The 20,829-nt window shown below is 41.5% G+C and overlaps 1 protein-coding gene and 1 long non-coding RNA gene across 2 annotated transcripts in view; one reads left to right on the forward strand and one right to left on the reverse strand.

Moving 5' to 3' along the window:
• egfem1 (EGF-like and EMI domain containing 1) overlaps positions 1-20,829 on the reverse strand; it is a 70,351-nt gene that overhangs the window by 32,305 nt on the left and 17,217 nt on the right. Inside the window, exons 5-15 of the mRNA XM_074641728.1 lie at positions 15,843-15,965; positions 11,484-11,606; positions 9,596-9,721; positions 8,952-9,074; positions 8,177-8,299; positions 6,860-6,997; positions 6,636-6,758; positions 5,886-6,008; positions 5,528-5,767; positions 4,621-4,749; positions 945-1,073 (exon numbers count right to left, since the gene is read on the reverse strand). Of these exons, the coding sequence (XP_074497829.1) occupies positions 945-1,073; positions 4,621-4,749; positions 5,528-5,767; positions 5,886-6,008; positions 6,636-6,758; positions 6,860-6,997; positions 8,177-8,299; positions 8,952-9,074; positions 9,596-9,721; positions 11,484-11,606; positions 15,843-15,965 (1,500 nt within the window). The remainder of the gene's footprint in view (positions 1-944; positions 1,074-4,620; positions 4,750-5,527; positions 5,768-5,885; positions 6,009-6,635; positions 6,759-6,859; positions 6,998-8,176; positions 8,300-8,951; positions 9,075-9,595; positions 9,722-11,483; positions 11,607-15,842; positions 15,966-20,829) is intronic.
• Positions 1-20,829, forward strand: part of LOC141771440 (uncharacterized) — a 58,191-nt gene that overhangs the window by 21,492 nt on the left and 15,870 nt on the right. The window lies entirely within an intron of this gene.

Below are 20,829 nucleotides of genomic sequence, written 5' to 3' on the forward strand. Positions count from 1 at the left end.
AGCATCAGATGTGGATTCCCCCTTCCCTCTCACATACTCCGTAGCTCTCTCACAGTCAAACAGATAACTAGCTAGCTAGCCATATCTACTGGCATCATAACAGGAGGAAGGAAGTGGTAAAGTAAGTCAAGCACGCCTTTTGCTTCATTTGATTGGCTGCCTGGGCCAAGAGTGACAGTGACGAGCGATGCCACTCTGAGCCAGGGGTTGAAAAGTTGAGAATATTTTAACTTTTATGCACGTCTAAACACTGTTAGAAAAACACGCTGCGCCAAAGAGGAGCGCAGGGCAGGCGCCCTGTACCATAGGAAAACAATGGTTTTGCGGGTGATGTGTTTCTGACGATGCGCTCCTGGCGACGCGTCTCCGTGTGATCGGGGCCTAAGAGCAGGAGGGGAGGTGAATGGGTCCAACAATCACAAGGCTTTCATCCAGGAGACCGCGGTTCGTGTCACGTGCGTGTGTATTGGAGTTTCAAGCTCAACCATGTTGTTTTTTCCTAAACCTAACTAAATAGCAAACCTAAAGTAATGCCAAGGGGCGTAACAAAGCGGCAGTGTGTGACATGTTGGGATGAGAATGTACTGATTCAGCACACACTGAAGGATGTTGTACAGCAGTGGGTCCCGACCTGGGGATCAGGACCTCTACAAGAGGTTGCAAGATAAATTATTTTTCTGACTTTCCTCAAATTTTTGCTTCTGTCTTGTGAAGTACTCTAGTTTGATTCTTTCAGATCTCTGAAAATTAACAAGTGTGAGGAATAAAATCACTCTTCCATTGAAATGCTCATAACTAACAGACGTACAACCTATGACAGGGTCGTAAGGAGGTATTGCTTCATATTAAGGGGCAAAAGCAAAAAAAATGTCTGGGACCACCAACTCAGAGCCTGGTTTTTGTATTCACATGTGTGTGTGTGTGTGTACTGTATATATACAAACCATCCTCGCAGAGCAGACCCTGTACCCCAGGGGGGCACAAACACTTCCCAGTCACAGGGTCACACGAGCCTCCATTCTGACAACGACACAGGCTGTTACAGGCCTGCCCATAGGTCCCCTGTGGACAAGCTGGAGAAGGAGAGGGGGTGAAGAAAGAAGAGGGAAGCATGGGGAAAGAGCATTGTCACCTTAACAGTTGCACTTAATTAATCATTCCTATGACACTGAAACACAGACTCGTATATGAGAGAAGAGAAAGCAGCCAAAGAAAGGGTTATCGTTTAGAGGTCAGTCAACACTTTCCACCTTCCATCCTGTGTTTCCCCATGGTGTGTGCCCTCCTGACACCCATAATCTCTCTGGCCTTGTTAGCCATTACAACATGAACCAGCTGGCTGTTTAAGAAGTGCTAAAGTGTTATAATCTATCAAGTGAAAGTCTGCTTAAATTCCATGTCTCACTTTCTTTGCAGCAGTTTTACGTGGGAAGATAAGCCAGTTTAAAAGCAGCTATGGAGGTAACAACATTACAGACACTGAAAATACATTACAATTAATATATAAATGAAGGAGCAGGAAGGGCTAAGGGTATAGAGAATAAGTTAACAAACAATTTTTTCATACAAAGATTCTGTCTAGAAATGCAACCAGAGAAATGAACAGTACAACGGGTGGGGTGATGGGGCATTGATTCTGCTTCATAGTGATGGACTTGACACTGGGGTTATGTTTGGGCATGTTCAGGCAACATGCAAAACACAAAGAGCTGTTTAAATAGCACACAATACTTTTATTTCTCCACCAACAATATGAAAAGTTGCCTCTGGGATGTGATTCTAGGCCATTTGCTATTCTGTGTGGCCTGAATTAAAGCTAGGGTAGGTTTTTTATTTTAGAAACCTTTTTTATTATATTAGTTGAAATGTCGCAGGACTGTAATAAGCGTCAGTAAATTATATGTATCCCCCATCACTGAGTAAGCCTCTCTGTTTACATACTGTATGTGTTTAGTAGGAAAAAGAGAGCATGCGCCTACGTTGATATGAGAAAAGCAGATTTGGGTAGGGGCCATTCACAGGACTTGTTCAGGCGCCCAGCCATTTCTGTGGGCGGGCCTGTGTTTACCTACCTGCCTACCTGCGCTCACTCTGCCCGTGTACTCAATGTGTGTCACCGGAGATTTCCACAAACTGCTAGCCTGACAGCTGTGAGTACTAACAATAGCCATGTTCATTGTGTACGTTCATTATGATATGTTTATATTCGTAAAGATCATTTTGGGGGAGGACTGAAGCGAGGGACTGTCAGTGTCACAGACTTGGCGACTTTCTCACTAGATTTAGGGACTTTTGGAGCTAATGCTGCTAGCTACTTTCATTGGAAAAGAGTTGGCAACACTGGGCTCGGTTTTTCGGTTGGATGCTTTTAAAATCTAGTGTATTCTTTCTGGTTTCTCCAATGTTGCTGACCCCAGCTTTAAGCATTTAATTGGTGTTTAGATGGCCACAAAATGTTGCTAACATACCATTTGCAAAAAAAAATGTATGTACAAAGTACTAGCAACATGTAAAATACACTGATTAGAGAAATCCAAGTGAAAACCATCATTTCTTAACTATGTTGACATGTTAATTGTGATCCATCAGAAAAAGAGTGATGAATATGAAGATAGACAAGTTAAAAGGGACTTTTTGGGGGGGGGGGATTTTTGAGATTTAACTGAGATGTGGATTGTACAAAAGGGACTAACGCACAACATACTGTACCAAGATGATACTGCATTTCTACATTCAGCACATGAACTTTTAGAGTAAATTAATTCATTATATTTATTTCTTCTATAACTTCATAACATAAGATATTGAAGTGACACCTATCAAGTCATTTAAGACAAAGTTGTAAAATACATTTTAGGCCATGGAGGGTCTAAAATTCTTTTGACCAGTTCACCTTTTTCCCTTTCAGACCACTATACTACTGCCTGCACTACCAATTCCCTATCTTTTCTTCAGGCAGTAATATTGCTTATCTTCTCCATCTGAAAATGCTACCCATGTCCAGACCCATCACCTCCAGGGTGTGCAACTAAATACTGCCACCTAAGGAGCGTGTTTCTTAAAGTGACAGATTGCTTCTAACGGACTTGTCCCAAATGGCTCTCCTCTATGATTACCCGCCTGCGTCAGGTTCAGACCAAAGACAGCCATTAATCACGGAGCTGGATTGGGAACAATGGAGCCTTGCTTTCTAACCCAGTAGTGGACATCCTTGGCCTCAGGCTGTGCTCTTGCTGTGGGCCCTGGCCTCGCTCCAGTAGCAGACAGATTGATTCCCCCGGTGCTCTTGTGTTCCTGAGCCCATAAACAACCCAGCCTCCCACACAGAGGAGCCGACAGGTTTTGATACATGGCCCTATCGATGCACACGGGGAGCTATCTCATCTCTCTCTAAAACTAGACCACATTGCTTTGGGTAGTTCAAATAGACCTGTGGGGAAAAGCCAGGTTGTGTGTATGTGTGTGTGTGTGTGTACCGTACTGTTAACATTATCATCTTTTCATGTATATGATCTGGGCATAAATTATTCATTTCGGTCTCCCATCCATGCACGTCTTCACCAGAGAGTCATTTATTTTTTACGTTCTAAAAAATTTAATATTCAAGTCCCCAAACTTTTAAAGAAAAAGTTTGACATCTTTGGGAAATACACTTATTTACATTCTTATTAAAGTTAGATGAGAAGACGGATACCACTCATGTACCACTCACATGGTAAATATGAAGCTGCACCCAACAGCCAGTTTACTTAGCTTACGTATAGACTGTACGGGGAAGCATCTAGCTTGGCTCTGCGCAAAGGTAGCAAAATCTGACTACCACTCACCACTGGTTCACTAATTAACACATTATATCTTAGCTCCCGACCAAGAAATAGTCCTGTAAAACCACAAATTGAGAAAGAAATATAATGTGTTAAGTAGTGAGCTTTAGAGGTGCTGGTAGGCAGATTGTGTTACCTTCAGACAGAGCCAGGCTAGCTGATTTCCTCTGTTACCAGTCGTCATGCTAAGCTAAGCTAACCAACTGCTGGTTGTAGCTTCATATTAAACAGAGACATGAGAGCGGTATCGATCTTATAGCTGTTCTCATACACTGTTTGTAGCTATACCTACGAAAAGTAATGCACTGTAATTCATATATATAGCCTACAAAATCAATTTGTATGTAATCCACGTAATCGTGAACCAGGATGTATAAAGAGCGACACACTCTTTATACTATATTCTTTAACACTGGACTTTCACCCAGGAGAATATTGTCCATGTCCCGCGCAAAACCAGAAGTCAACGTTGATTAATGCATCACGTAACTTCCTTACTTGCGCCATTTCTGTAGTTATTTTAACACAAACCACGATGTTTTCCAAAACCTAACTAAGTAGTTTTGTGGCCTAAACCTAACCAACCTTTCCTGTGAAGTATGGAAGTTCATTTTGAAAAGACTGTATGCATGTAACGAGCGGAAATTTGACACATGTTGCTGGACATTCGTAGGAGAAGGCACGAAAAAAGAGGAATAACTTTTTCGTAAAAAAGACGTGAATTTGTTTTGCAAAGGAAATAATTAACACACAACGCACAGATGTAACTGTAGAATATCCGATTAGCTATACTTACTCTTGTTACAGATGATCCCAGTCCATCCAGCTGAACATTCACATTGGTCTCCGTTTTCACGACACACTCCATTCACACAGTCTTCACAGCTCACACTGCAGTCATCCCCAAACGAGCCGTCTAGACACACTGAAAAAGAAATATTTTCATCACTTCCTGGTCTGAGGATTTACTAAAACAATAAAATAACTTCCATTTGATTTCTCACAGGGCATACATCTTAAGGCCCGGACACATCAGACCGACAGTTGGCCGTCAACCAATTTCGAGCTGTCAGTGAGCGTCTGTCGTCCTACTTTTTGCGGTGTGTCCTGCACCGTTGGCACTGGTCTGCCCGTGTCTGGGGCTTTTTGGCGGATTCAGCATGTTGAATCTTTGGCAGAGTGAGAGAAATCTCTCTGATTGGCTGTTCAGCTTAAGTGAATCAGTGTATGAGAAGATAAATGGAAGTGAGGAAAACAAGCAAACGACTAAAGTCAAGAGGGCACACACAGAAGGTTCCTCTCATTTTTCATCTTCATCTCATCTGATCATTCCAATACATGGCCGTTGCCATCTGGCATGAAGCTAAGTGGTGAGTGAGAGTGGTGTGAAAATGGTCGGCAAACGCAGCTTTGTTTCATGTACGTATCTAACAACAGCTTGTATATCCGCAGTCCTCGGTCTTCCGGTTTCCCTTTTTGAATGACGAATACAGACTACTGTCGCCTGCTGGTAGGAAGAGTTATTGACTCTCACACAGGCGTCGAACGAACGTGCAAGTTGGCCGTTGGCTGTAGTCTTTGCGGTGTGTTCAAGTGCAAGACAAACGTTGTGAGGCGACGTCGGCCGTCGTTGCCGCTAGTTCTTTGATGCCGGTTTGGTGTGTCTGGGCCTTTAGTGTCATCACTCCTGCTTTTTTCTATACCTATGCTGCTGTCCAGTCTAAGCTCTCCTCGACGCTCCCTCTGCATCTCTAAATCTTTTTCACTGTCAACACCATCACTCCCATCATCATCATGACTGTCATAACTGGAGCGCAAGGCTGCTGTGTACTGCAGGAGCTGAGGAGCCTTGCGGTACAGCAGGTCTGGTAATCTGTGGACCTCCAGCTGCTCATCCTCTTCTTCCTCATCCTCATCTTCTTCCAGTTCTGTGCCATACAGAGCTAAACACACAGAACAGAGTTAGAGTCAAACAATTTTAAATGGCTGAAACACTTATGTTTTACTTGTGCATAAGCAACCATTCGATCCAAGAATAACTTTAAAACAAAAGTCACTCACAAATGCAGGAATGCTGGTCCCGATCCAAGCGGAAGCCCAGTTCACAAAAACACTCATATGTTCCCAGCGTGTTGACACAGTGGTGTTCACAGCCTGAGGTCTCTGCTACGCACTCGTCAATGTCTGACAGAAGAATACACAAACAACACACAGTTATGAGAATGAAAGAGTTGTAATAGCAAAGCTCAAGTGAGGTCATTGTCATTGGGTGCAGGTTGAACAAAACAGTCTGTGATGAAGTCGAGTGCGGTGTATTTGACGGAGTTGGCAGTTCAGCGTGCCAAGATGCCGCCAAAACGTTAGAAGGTATACCGTCTGTGGCGTCTGATATAAACAATCATTTGGTGGCGGCATTTTACACAACTGGATGCTTCCATTCAAATGATGGGTATCGATTGAAGTACTCTATTGGTATCAGTATCACTTTAAGGGTACTGGTATCTAAGTAATTTTTTAAACGATACCCAGCCTTAGCCTTGACATTTTTTTTTCCAATCAGATAAATACATTTGCTTCACTTCGGAGTAATAATTTGATTTAATTTCTTCTACCCATCTGGGAGTTCCACTAGTTTGTGTAAAGTTTGCTCCTTAGCGAGTAAAATGTTCTGGTTTCTGCTCTGAAATGGCCTTGAAAAGCAGAATTTCTGAGCAATTTGTTAGTGACCACTGAGAATTTGTGTCCGGCACTACTGTGCCACAACACAGAAAACACAAAAAAAAAAACACGCTAACAGTCTAGCACTCTTACCATCACAACCGCAGCCGTTTGGATTCAGTCTGTGGCCAGCTCTGCAGCTGCACTCGTAGCCGCCCGGGTAGTTCCTACAGAAGTGACGGCAGCAGGACTGCCCGCTGTTGCACTCATCACTATCTGAGGAAGGAACGCAGTGGAGTTGGTTTAAATAAATGGCCAGAAAGACACAAGTACATTCACAGAGTGAATGAAAATGAAATAAGTAGAGAAGTTCTTACCTACACAGGTCTTCTTGTCCCGGTCCAGCTGGTAGCCGTGGTTGCACGAGCACAGCGGGCCGTTGGTGGTGTGCTCGCAGTGATGAGAGCAACCTCCATTGTTCTTCTCACAGCTGTTGACAATCTCCATCTCAATGCCTGGAGGGGAGTGCACCAAAACCACAATTGAAGTGAATAACCAGAGCTGAAACATAAGGACGATGTTATGGGGCATTTATGAGGATTATATTTTGTTTGTTCCAGCTGCAGATGAGGAGAGGAAAAAAATCCATTCTTGAGCACAACTATGTAACTATAAAGCGTGGAATCTCTGTCTGTCTGTGTGTCCTTTGCATATTTCAAGAACCGCTCATCCAATCTAATTCACACCTGGCAGGTGTATTGCTGGGGACCCAAGGGAGTGCTTTATTGAATTTGGGGCAATTTGGACATGCGATACGTTCAGCAGCGGGGGTGGGGCCTCAGGGCTCTGCAGACTGAGTCCAGCACGTCGTCCACAACGGGCAGACCGCAACTCATTGACTGCAGTTCTCTTTACAACCGGACTCTTCTTCACTTCCCTGTAATCAACATGAGCAGATACCCAACTGGAAGCAGAATCGAACGAATCAAGTGTATTTCACCGGTATAACTGTGAGCCGTGACTTGTGTTTTTTTCCTTCTTTTTTTTGAGTAAGACTGTATTTCCCTGATGTAAGACTTTATACTAACTTATAACCCTAATAACATTATCGAACAGCACTAGTAGTTTAAATTACAATGGAATTAGAAAGGTAAGTGAGTCTGCTCTATCCAGTTGGTAACAAATTGCTGTACATCAGACACATTAAAGTGGCATTATATGAGATACTAAATACACGCTGGTGTGTTTTGCACAGAGAAGATAACTTTGAGACAAAAAAAATCTGGTGTAAATGTGTGTTGCTGGACAAAAAAGTTGAAATTGCAACTGGTCAGCAATGTCATGACATGATATAATTAGCAGTATATGCTTGTTCATGCTTACGTTTATTTATTTGTTTACATTGTGTTGCATCCACGGCACTGTATACAAGCACTCCAGTTAGTGACGTTAGTGACGTGTTTTCCGTACTTGTGTTACATTGTTCCCATACGTATTTTACTTAATTTACATACTTATTTTAAACCCAAAAATGACATTTTCCCTAAACCTAATGAAGTGGTTTTGTTGCCCCCTGCTGGTGCTGCACCTTCATGCATGCGTGTAATATTCACGCCAGGGTGAAGCAAAACGTGACACTCGTCTGGTGGCCAGTCGGATCTATTACACACTTTTAATTTCTACGGCCTACTTACGGTAGCACTGTTTGCCATCAGCACCGAGTTCAAAGCCCGGATGACACACACAGCTGAAGGAGCCCAGCATGTTGACACATCTGTGGGAACACTTGGCATGTCCTGAACGGCACTCATCAATGTCTATAGGGGACATAAAAAAAGACAAAACAAAGATCACATGTGCATATGAAAGGTATGATGGCAAACAAAGATCTATCTGTTTTAAAAAGTTGCAAAACACAAGAGTCTATCTCTAGGTCATATTGAGACATAATCCAGAGCATTTCAGAGTTGATGTACTGTATGTCTTCTTGTCCTCTTTAACTACAATTAAGTAATCTAACCCTGTTGGCTGAATCACAGTTTACTCCCAGGACCAAAAGGGCCTGGGTTATTATGGTTCATACTGCAACAGAAACACTCACTTTTTGAAACAAACACACTGGCTTGGAGCACTGTTAAGCAAGCATTAGGCTACAAAACTATGCTCCCATAAAAAATCTGATTTCAAAACAATGTAGCAAATACTTCCTCCAGCAGGAAGGCTCTGTCAGGTCTCAGATTTCTCTGGCTTCTGCTGTCCCCCATAGGTGGAGCAGGAGAAATGTTAGCGAGAATAGTTTCCAACCATCAATGCAGGTCTGTTGTAGTGCAGATTTGCTGGTTTAGTGTGGCTGTAACTTATGGAAAAATCATAAATGGCATTCTCTTAAACTCTAGCAGATTCCAGGGAAAGGTGTTTTTGAGCCTGAGCCTTTTTTGTGTACATCATGTGTGTAGTGTGATGCCTCACCTTCGCAGTTCTTGCCATCTCCAGCCAGTGTAAAACCAGGTCGGCAGCTGCAGTGAACCCGGCTGTCTTCTGAAAGACACAGCTGGGCGCAGCCTCCATTCCTGTCCACACAGGGGTCCCTCACTGACGCACACAAACACAGATAGGAAGAGACACACACATACAGAAAAATGAAGTCAGGTCAGCCCAGCAGGTGATTCTCTGACCTTCCTGGTTAGTTAGTTCATGAGCACAGATACAACTCAACTCCAGATCAACAGACAGTACGTTTGACTCCTGCACGTGCAGCATCTTATTCAGGAACATTACAAAAGTGAGTCTGGTTATGATATCTAAAAGATCCCTCGTAAAACTAACAAAAACACTTAAAAATCCAAGAGGAGAAATCTGAATTCCTGCTCTTTATTGTACAATAGCTGTTTCCAAAGCTGCCTCTCAAATTCCTTTCCTATCTACATCTTCCTACTTTGCACACTAGCAGTAGCCACAAAAAACATCCTTATTTTTGCTGTAATTTGATCCAAATTGCAACATTAAAAGCACCAAACTCACCTTAGAAAGATAACTTGCTCTAATGAACTCTGTTTGTCCAGGGATTTCAGACATATTCTTACATTATGAACATGTCTGGCAAAATGACTTACATTCACAGTGCCTCCCGTCTCTCTTCAGCTGGTAGTTCTTTCGACAGTCACACTTGTAGTGATTGTTCCCCCTATCCACACACTTGTGCTCACATCCACCATTCAATACGGAGCAAGAGTTCACAGCTTAAAAGGAAGACAGACACAGAAATGTATAAGCATAAACACACTCCAATTACAGAATTAATGGATGAAACTCTGACCAGTTATTGGATATTGAACATCTGAACTCACACAGTATGACAGGTATAATTGAATTTGTTGGCAATCTAAAATGGCTTTCACACCTCAAACTCTGCAGCCGCGTAATTATGGAAAACTCCTGGGTAAAGGCTGGGATCTGGAAAATGATATTCAAGCGGTACCCCTGGTTACTCTAACGATCTTTCCATCCCATTACTCCTGTGATTTAATGATGTGCCAAATATGAATATCAGCCGTGTGCCTTCTGGGTGCTCTAAACACAGACATGATGACACAGACAGGCTGTAAAACGGAGAGAGCGGCTGGCTTTTAACATTGATGACTTCAACAGACACAATTAGCCTCCATCCCTATCCTTTACCACAAAGCTGCAGTCACAAAAAAAATGGGAGTATTAAGAATGAAAAATACGACCGCAAGCAACAAAGGAGTTCTGATTTTCAGCAAGTAGCAAATTCTCTCGTTACCTACAGGTTTTATGGTGCTAAAATGGGAGGAAAGTACTTTACTGCCTATATTTCCCGTTTCAAATCAGAATTTCCACTAGACACTGAGATAATCAATCATGGAAGCTCAGCACTCCTATTCTTAAATTACTGGATTAAAGCTAGGGTTGGTAATGTATTTTAGAAACATTTTTGTTATATTTGCTGATATATTTGCAGCAATCAATAAATCAAATTCTCTGACAAAAAGAAAATTAAAAAAATCTGATTTCTGTGAACACATCCATGTTAACTGGCGACTTTCAGCCGATTGTGTCAATGATTGTTTAAGGTAACTTGCGTAAATGGTCGGCATATAATAGACACAGATGAGTATGTATTTCAAATTGATTGAAGGCTTTTACATGGACACCTACTGTACATGCTCTGTTGGTGTTTTCACCAGCTGCCATCACTTTGTGCAACCACGACGCATTCGGCAGAGAGTTACCAGTGAACAGGGCACAAGTTAAACCAAAACACTGGCGGTGTCTATGGTTGCAGGCTGTTAAACATGTTGACTGCCACTGGACTGAGAACACAATCAAAAATGCCGGTGTTTGTAGCGCCCATTTCAAAACTCATAAATTCAAAACTCTGAGTCTAGATCATTTTATTTGACATTCTGTTCACGACCACAGATAACATAGTTGTAAGCATCTAGTGACTTGTATGCTCGTAATTTCTCGCTGGTATAACGTTACACACCAGGTTTCTCCAACAAATACTTGTATATACCTTATATTCTACCCGCTCACTAATAGCACACGGATCTGGAAAGTCAATTTGTTTAGGTTGCATTCGCGATCTTTGGTGGTTAATGTCCTTGCATAGCTTGACAAGCTATTGCACTCCGCCGTACTTCAGTTGCCAAAATACGTGGGCACACTTACGTATGTCATCATTGATTGAAAACTGTAAAAGGGTCTATAACATACAGATATGTATCAATCTTCTCATCTAAATCTTGGCAATAATGCATATAAGTGTATTTCTCAAAATATCAAACTATTCCTTTACGGAACAACTACATCTAACCACAGAAGCCTGACTTTTCTAACTGCATTGTATCTGCATTGTTATTCCTCTATGCCACTGAGGAAATATTAATGAGGGAAAAATGCAGTGCGTGGGAAGGTCTAAATGGACTTTTAAAATGGTTACCACAAGTGCAATAAATACCTCTGGTTAGTACTTACCAATGCAGGTCCGACCATCAGAGTGCATGCGGAAGCCTTCGCTGCACTCGCAGTGATAAGAACCCGGTGTGTCGACACACGTTTGCTGGCATCCTCCATTGAGCTCCTCACACTCATTGACATCTGAATACACACACACACACACATATACACATACTCATAATCATGCACAGACGAATGCTCATTAAGAAAACTACTCATTCATTAAACTGGATATTGCCATAAACCACAAGACTGCACAATAACAAGAACCACTTCAGCCAACAGTAAAACATCAGGAATGTCAGTTTGCTTCTGACTGTGTCAAGGACTTAATTTACAAGCATGCTAGTCATGGCATAATTAGAAGCCTATATAAATGCCCTCCCTGCTTGGTTGAACAATGACAGATTGGGAGCAACTGTAGGAAAGTAATGCATAAATGAATGGAAGCTTTAATTGAGCCGCTTTTTAGAAACAAGACATTTATTGCGTTCTTTATAAAATCCGACATCCAGCTTTGAGGCGGTCTGATTAAACATTCCATCTGCAGCGAGCCAAACAGAGGAAAATGAAAACACATTTTTAGTATTACAGATTTAAAGAGTTATAATTGTATAATTTTGACCAGATCTCAAATTTATTTTCTGTTTTATTTTTTGGAGACATCTACTTTTGAGTATTACGTCTACAGTCTAGCTGTCATGTTTATGCCCTATCCGTAGACTGTATATAAGAAATGTCACGGTGATGTTACCTATTGGTTTGTGGACTTTGAAGCATTTTGGCTGTTGCCATCTTGGTTATTTGCAACCAGAGGTGACACGAGAGGGTGGAGCTAAATACAACCGAACACTGAATAAGACATTTTTAGGCGACTAAAAAGGTTATAATTAACTTTCATGAACTGAAAACACACCATGAAAGGGTTAAAGTTGTAAGATGAAAACACGGACAACTCCCAGACCAGACAACGCCGTGGTAGCAACCTGTCAATCACAAGGTAGCCACGCTCTAAAGCATACCCTGCTTTATGGTCTATTTGACTCTAAATGGGACCATAATTTACTGAATGAACATCATGCTGTATTGAAGAAGACTTGAAACTAGCGACCATAAACTCATGTTTACAATCTTTACTGAGGTAATAAATAAAATTTCTCATAGACTAATATTCAATCAGACTTTTTGCAACCAGAGGAGTCGCCCCCTGCTGGCCATTAAGAAAGGCACTTTTGCATTGGTTTTACTTTTCAGACCCAGAGGTTGCCCACTGGCCCTATCCCACTTTAACAGTGAAGAAAAAATACAATAAAAGAACAAAAGTACAGTGTGCATTTGAGGAAGACACTGAATCACCACCAACACAATACTACACTGACCCTGATGTGCTCTGACTCCTCTAGGAAAAATATACATGTATAATGTCTTCGGCTTGAATGATGAATGGCTTATCACGCTGTTCGTGCAGTAGCATGCGTACAATCAATTTCCTGCACAGGGGAGAATTGCATATGGCTGCACGTGTGTCAGACTGAAGTTCATGTTCCGCAGAGACAGAAGCCAGCTGAGAAAGACAACATACCTGAACACTCTACTCAAGGACAATCAGGCTTTACTACACATCTGGACAACACATCACACATCCTCTCTAACCTCCTCCCGGTTGTCATCTCTGATTCGCAAGGGCTTTTTCGGCTCACACTAGCGATGACAGAGTAGAGGTGTGGGGGGAAATAATGTTGCAATTTCCCTTTTTTTGCAGGGGAGGGATGTTAAACGCAAAGCATGTGGTTCAGCTTATATGAGCATGCAACCGTTTAGGCTCCTCAGAGGTCAAAGCACTTCCCGAGTAGTGCAAATATTAGAAATCATTTTCAAATAGTTTGCGTGTGTGCGCGCGTCTTTCCCTGCACTTTCACCACTCTGACAGACCCATGGGAAAAGCCCAAATGATCTCAAGACTATTTTAATTAGCTTGTTTCCATTAACAGGAGCTAAAGGAAGAGATGGTGTCAAGATAATGGAGTAAAATAATCCTTTTCATACCCTGTACATAGACTAGTGTGATCAGGTTTAAGGAATTCAATTCCCAATTTATTTAGACATCTGCCTGAGCGCTGAAACAAATAATCACTACACAACCGCCAATGAAGAATCACATATTCATGAACCGTCCTGTCATTCTGGGCTCTTTTGTGCTTTAACACATTGGCAGCTATTGTAGAGGATGCCTAACATACTAAACAATAGATTCTGGGGGGAGGTTTGTCAAGGTTAATATACTTATTGGTCTCCTCATGTGAGAGGATTTCAATGGGAGACACACAATGCCTGCTTTTCACCGGTGAGTGAGGTGGTGTGTGTGTGGCAGCAGGGGCGGGGGTGGTGGTGTCGGAGGTCGAGGGGCACGAGGTCTGAATGGTATCGTGTGACACCGTCTGGCTCTAAGCGGAGCTGCTGAGCTAGCATCTACAACTAGACAATGTAGCAGGCCAAACATTTGGGAGCGCTGCTTTGGGGGCAGAAAGAAATGAACAGGTGGTCTTCAGAATGAGCGCCACAGGAGCTGAATTTACTAAAAACAAAAGTGGATCAGAGGCACTCTGGTGTGAAAGCAAACATCTTAATGAGATAGGATATAGAGTATTTGTTTGCTTTAGTGATTACATGATCAAATTATTTTAAATTTGACTAATTTTTCATCTGAATTAAGGTTAAAACAGCAGAGCAGAGAGGCCACTCTAAATGTCAATGGAAGACTTTGAAAGTCCCACTAAAATAAAGAAAAAAACTTCTAAAAACAACTCCTTAATGGGTTTGTTTTTCTTTAACAGTTCAAACCCAAACTCGATGTCTTTCCCCTTAAAATCGACCACACATACAATTCACACAAAAGCCTATAAAAGAAGAACTTCACAGCTGCTATTTCCCACTGGTTAACTCTCAGACTTTAAAATATTACTAAGTGACAATATCCTGCCTTAAAGGTTAAAGGTCAGGGGCACTTGTTCACACCTGTAGCTCTAAAGAACAAATGGGCCTCAGTGCCCAGCACTAACTCAGCGTATTTCTGTCAGATGAGACGGCCAAACTGAGAAAGCATGCTGTCTGAGAAGAGAAGCTTATTAGGAAGTGGTGCTGCCTGTGTAGTTGGTTCAGCCTTTACAGCCTGAAGTCTAGACAGTTAAGTAGGTCTTCAGTTGGTCAACTTAGGCTAGAGAATTCAAATTTTTTGACCTGACCTTTCTGCTAAATCATAAGGGCCATTAAATTCATTCAAATGGATGACTTTGACGTATTATCCAAGCACACATTCATTTTATGCATCTAGAAAATATGGCAACCAACAGTGTTTTTATTCTTTGGTAATATATATTTAGCATGCCAGCTGTGCAATGTAAAAATGTTGGATCTTCGTCAAACATTTGTTTTACAATTCCAATAGCTGGGAAATCCAGATTTTTTTTAAACTAAAATAAAAACAAGGAAAAAGCATGAATTAAAAGTACGCTGTAGGACTATTGAACAATGTTTTTTGATGAGTGGGTCCCCATATAGTTTATGGAAGACTAAAGACCTCAAGCCGATGTGAGGAAAGCATGTTTCAGAACACTAAAAAATATCGGCAAATGTTTGAGGTAGAATATTCATTCAACGTATTTCTTAGGCCTTAATATCTGGTTTATCTGGGCTTCTACTCAACACTGAACTACTAAATCATGAACCCTAACTTACCATCCTTGTATCAAAGAGTGTAGAAACAAAGAGGTGAAACTCTGGTGCTTTTTTGACAATGGCCGCTAGATGGCGCTGCAGTAACGCTTTCACCATTTTGGACTGAAAACACCGATGAGTCCATTGCCATGAATGTATAAAGAGACGTCTGTAAATCAGAGGATAATTTTTTTGGAGGTAAATCAACACCCCAGTACAAACACTTAAATAGCCCTCATTTAAATCGTTATGTCCTAAAGTTGTAAAATTAACTAATAGCTGAATCCAGAGTTATTTTCCTCGCCATAATGAACATGCAACAGACCCATGGGACCGCACCGCCCTGCACGCTCATATGACATATCCGGTTCTGCCGACTTCCTGATTGCTTTCAAAATCTGTGTGCTGTTTTTTTCCGAACTTCCATTTATGTCCATTGCTCACTCTATGCTCTAGGCTTTGCATCATGTGTGATTTTGTCAGGGAAAAAAATATTTAAAATGATGGCAATGTGCTATTTTGTGTTTTCTGAGAAACATAACCGGCATCTTTAACAGTAAATTCATTACTCTAACATTTAAAAAAAAGCCCCAGCCGGGCAGAGAGCCTCCTACAATCTGTCTGTGTTTGTGCACACCGGCTGCATCTAGATGTCCATCTTACCGTGACATGCCTTTCCATCTGGCCCAAGTCGGCTGCCTTCAGGACACTTGCAGTAGTAGCTGCCGATGGTGTTGCAACAGTACCCCTCACAGCCGCCTTCATCCTTTTCACATTCGTTAACATCTGAAAGAAAAGGATTAAAAGGCCAGATTTACTAACATAATGCACAGTCCACAAAACCGAAAGGTTTCTAGCCCCCTTTTAGCTAACCTTTCTCGCTCTTTGAGGAGTTCCTCAATGTGTTGTTTAGTTATTTCCCTTTTAAGCAGAAAGGAAAGCAACAAAACTTTTACAGAGTTCACTTTCACTGATCACTTTGTAGAGCAGAGCACATTTTACTTAGTTTACATACTTATTTTTATCCTAACCATGATGTTTTTCCTGAACCTAACTAAGTGCTTTTGTTGCCTGAACCTAACTGCGGTCGTTTTGTTGCTTAAACATAACCACGACCATTTCATGTTAAGCCTGTGGCGTGTAAATGACATGCGAGAAGCCTAAAATGCGAAATGTCCCTAAGATGTTGTGCTATTTATAGGCCTTCCTGTGGGATCAGGTTGGTTGTTCCTGGTCACAGTATTCCATTTAATGTCCAAAGATCTTTGCATGAACTTTTGCCCGATCCTTGTAGAAACTGATTAAACTGCTGCTGTTTCCACGTGGCAGCAACATAGCCAAACCTTTCACAGATGATACAGTGTTGTATGTTTGGTTTGGAAAAAGGAGATGGTGACAGAGAAAAGCATTGCACTTGCATGGACACCCCCTGAAAAAGAGGAAGACTAAGGTAACAGAGGGGAAAGGAAAAGTTATTTAGTAGCGTCTCCCATCTGTTGAAAGACTTAATGGGACCCTTTAGCTGTGTGTTGAGCAAAAGTTTGTTTATCTTTAAATAACAGGAAATTTCAGAAGCACAACATGGAAAGACAATTTGGAAAGAAAAGACAGGAGTCAGCGGGAGGTAGAGAGCAGCATGATGTTTGCCAGCTTGTCTGTGTAGATGAAGAGCACATGACAAATCAAGGTCTGCCTATATAATCATGGTGTATTAAATTACAGATGGTTACTCTGCGACATGCACCCACAGTTGCCTATGGCTTTTCTTTAATAAACAAGGAAGAGCTTCTGATCATTACCAAGCTTATAATTAAGGTTTTTAATATTTGTTTAGGCTTTGTGGGCGCAATAGTAGTGGTATAATATCCCATTCCCTCAATCCCCTGGTGTTTAGGTATGTATGTAAAGGTTAATCTAAAGCACATACAGTTAAATGGACCTCTAATAAGCAAAAGCCAACATAAATGTGCTCCAAAGCCCCTCTGGTAAAAAACCTGAAAACAATTTCTGTTTTAACTTTCAACATAAATGAGTAGACTCAGAGGAGCATTGTCAGTATTCTCCTGTTGGTCCATTCAGGAAATTGTCAGTTATGTCTACACTGTATTTTATCTGTTTCTCTAGCCAGGAAGACACCCATGAAGCACGGACAACTTGGCCAGTATTATAAACAGACAAGGGTATATGATAAACAGCCCCTATTACTCAGATAAAATGTCTTTGCCTCCATATGTGTGCGCATGAATAAACATGTACAAAACAATACATTGGCTCAAAACTACAGCAGTCCATTAGGGCAGAATTGTCTCCAGCTGAACATGTGAGATGCATTATCGATTCTCTATTCAGATTGTTTTAATTGACGGGATACAAAGCGCAGTAGTCTGGACGAGTGGTGCTGAATTATTACAACCACATGTATTTCCCATTTATCTTCCCTGTGGAGAAGAAGAGATATGAACGCATTTGTTACAGTGTAGGTGAAAGAAACCATAGAGCAAGAACAGCAGCTGAGGTAACAAATGGTTCTCTTCTACAGTAGTTATCAAAGAGTTATAATAGTATGTTTCCTGATCTACAATGCTTATGTAATACAGTATGCAGCAGGTAATGCATCAACAACGTTGACGAGAAAGAAAGCAAGCAAAGTAGCACTATGAGCACTGCGAAATTGTTGGCTGTATAGTTGAATTGTTATGTGGAATCATTGGTAATGTGGCCCTTAAGTACAATCTGTAGAATCCTGCAGGACCTCAGAAACTAAGGATGGGTCGCCATGTTTGTTTTTCAGGCCACACCCACACTTGGTTTCAAAGGGCAGGCAGTGTTTTCTGGGTTATTTGGAGAGGAAGACTTTGTTTCAGGAATTTCTACAGATGATGATTTATCAGGCAGATTATTACAGATTTAGGCTTAGCTGTCCTGGTTCCAGTTTTTGTAAGTGTCTACCTTAGTTGCTATATTGCAGCCCGGCTGCACAAAAAGGCGTGTGAATGACACGATAATGTGCAAGGAAAAAGCATGCAATAAGAATGCCGTTCTTGCTTTAGGCGTGTCATTTGTACGCTATGTCTGTACTGACTGCAATGTAAATGCATCAACGTAAATATGCTACGCTCAGAGCTAGTGACGTAGAATAAAAAAAGGCCACTTATGGTGGGCAGACGGGGAGATGGATGAGTCCAACAAACACAGGACTTTCAACCAGGAGACCAGTGTTCAAGACCGGTGTTTTGTTTTGTAAGTGACGTTAGTGACGTTAGTGACGTGTTTTTTAGTGATGTTTGTGATGTATTTTCCGACTCATGTTACGTTGTTTTCATATGAATTGTTCTTAGTGTACTTATTTTAAGGGCAACCATGACATTTTTCTAAACCATATTAAGTGGTTTTGTTGCCCCCTGCTGGTACTGCACCTTTATACACGTGTGTAATATTCATGCCTCAGCGAGCCACTGACACTCTATTCTCTGGTGGACAGATGGGTCTATTACACACTTTGGCATGATACAGGGTTGTATATTGCCTTGTTAGGATTATACACATGCAGTTGGCTACATTGCCCTGCCTTGGCCTTTACAAGCCTTTACTTACACAGTAATCCAGCACATTCCCCTTCTCTAGGGGGGGATATAAGAAACCTTCTGTCTAAACCTGAAAATGTGCACACACTAGTTGCACACAGAGAAACACCCGTGCTCTGCACTTTTCATTGACTCATAGGGAAGTGACATGGCCCCGTAACCTCAGGGCTCTGCCCCCATACACATCCCTACTTTGACCCAGCAGCTCCTGAAAGCCTTAATGAGCTCTCCGTATCAGCTCAGGGTCATTTACCATCATCATCAAGATGACGAGCAGATTGAGAAACCACATTTTAACAAACATTCATCCGGGCCCTGTCAGGGCACTGAGGACGGTTCTGGGTAACGTGACGTTTACTAGGCAGCAAGTCACATGTTGCTCAGAGAGTGACGTGTTAGCGATGTCTACCATGTGGTGACCAAACTGCTTTGCCAGAACTTGTCACCATTCTTAAATATAACCCTTGTCTTAACTGTAGCCTCAAAGAAAACTTTTAACCCAAATAAAACCTAAAATAAAGACAGAAGTCCACACATTTTCAGGTTTCCGAATGTTGCTATTTTTGACTTTCTGGCTAGGCCTTTCAACTGAGTCATCAGTCATACTCTGCGTCTCTGGCCAAACCTGATGGTCATCAAATGAACATAATCCTGGTGTAAAGTACTTTAACATGAGAACGAGAATAGCTGACTTGTTAGCGTGATGAGTCTTGGACCAAACCTTCAAGAAAAGATTTAACTATATAATGTATCATAATTTGAGAGACTTAAGGGAGATAGAATGAAATATAACTAGATATACTGAACATAAGCCTGCTATGCATGCAGCCAAAACAAAAGATACCCCAGTAGTCTGAGCAACAATCAGTGTGAGGGAGATGAAAAATAGAGCTTATTAGTAGCATTGAATGGATTTATAGCAGGGCAAGTCTCACTTTTCTCTGAGTCTAGAAATGACAAGACAATGACAATTCATGAAAATGTCAGAATGTCAATAGAATATGCAGAAATGCATATTTTGACAGTGCAGAAATGTGGCAACTCCCCTTTAACGGGTAGAAACGTTGCGCAGAACCAGGCTCTGGGTGGGCGGCCATCTGCCTCAACATGTAAATAGCCTTTTTGCTGTCACTCAGAACTCAAAGACGATGCAATTAACTGAGACCCACACAAAGTCTGAGCAGTGTTACTCCTGGCACATGTTGGCATTAAGATAACCACTTCTGCCTGGGTTCAGCTGTTGTGCATTGGGATGTATTACACAGGCCGCCCAGCCGCATGCATTCACATACGCATGCATGCAATTATTTCTATAAGTCTCCACAGACTTGCACGATGTCAATAGGGGACCTTTTATCCTCAAAGATAAAAGGTCTTCAAAATGAAGCATTATCAAAACAAGTCAAGTCTTTTTCTTAATGCATTCAATACACTAAACAGTCCTCTTCAGTCCTTTAGCAAAGACGCTTTTATTGCTGAGGTTTTTTTAGGGTAAATTTCCCTTCCATGATTCTCTTTCTGTCCAACACACATGTTCCAGGACAACAGATCATGATATCATGGAAACTCGACAGAAACAAACTTGTCACCCAGTATTATTTCAGTATATAAGCAACACATAATTTATTAAAAATGTTATAAAGCACTACGACCTTCCCGATGAGTCCAAGTCCCCTGATACCCAAACACCTGCTGCCTTTTCCTCGATATTCACCAGTCCTGACTCCCTTCGTGTGGCCTCTGAACCAAATCTGGACGATCAATCTTCATCTCACTGATGGACTGACCGGAAAGATGACACATACCACTTACCTCAACACAAAGTCATTCTTTTATACATTTTGGAAACACACCTGTACATCTTTGAAAGTGTAGTACACTCCTTCTGTCTCCATCACTTTCTATCTCAGTTTTTCTCTGACATTTTATCTGTGTCATCTTATAAAAATAATGTCTTACATGCAACTTTGATATTTTCCACATTCATAGTTCGAATGGAAAGTGTTGGTCTCCTGTTGGTTTATGAATGGTGGTGATAATGGTTTCCCATCAAGTAACGGAGATAA

Source organism: Sebastes fasciatus, chromosome 7 (assembly GCF_043250625.1).
Source record: "Sebastes fasciatus isolate fSebFas1 chromosome 7, fSebFas1.pri, whole genome shotgun sequence".
Classification (NCBI taxonomy): Eukaryota; Metazoa; Chordata; class Actinopteri; order Perciformes; family Sebastidae; genus Sebastes; species Sebastes fasciatus.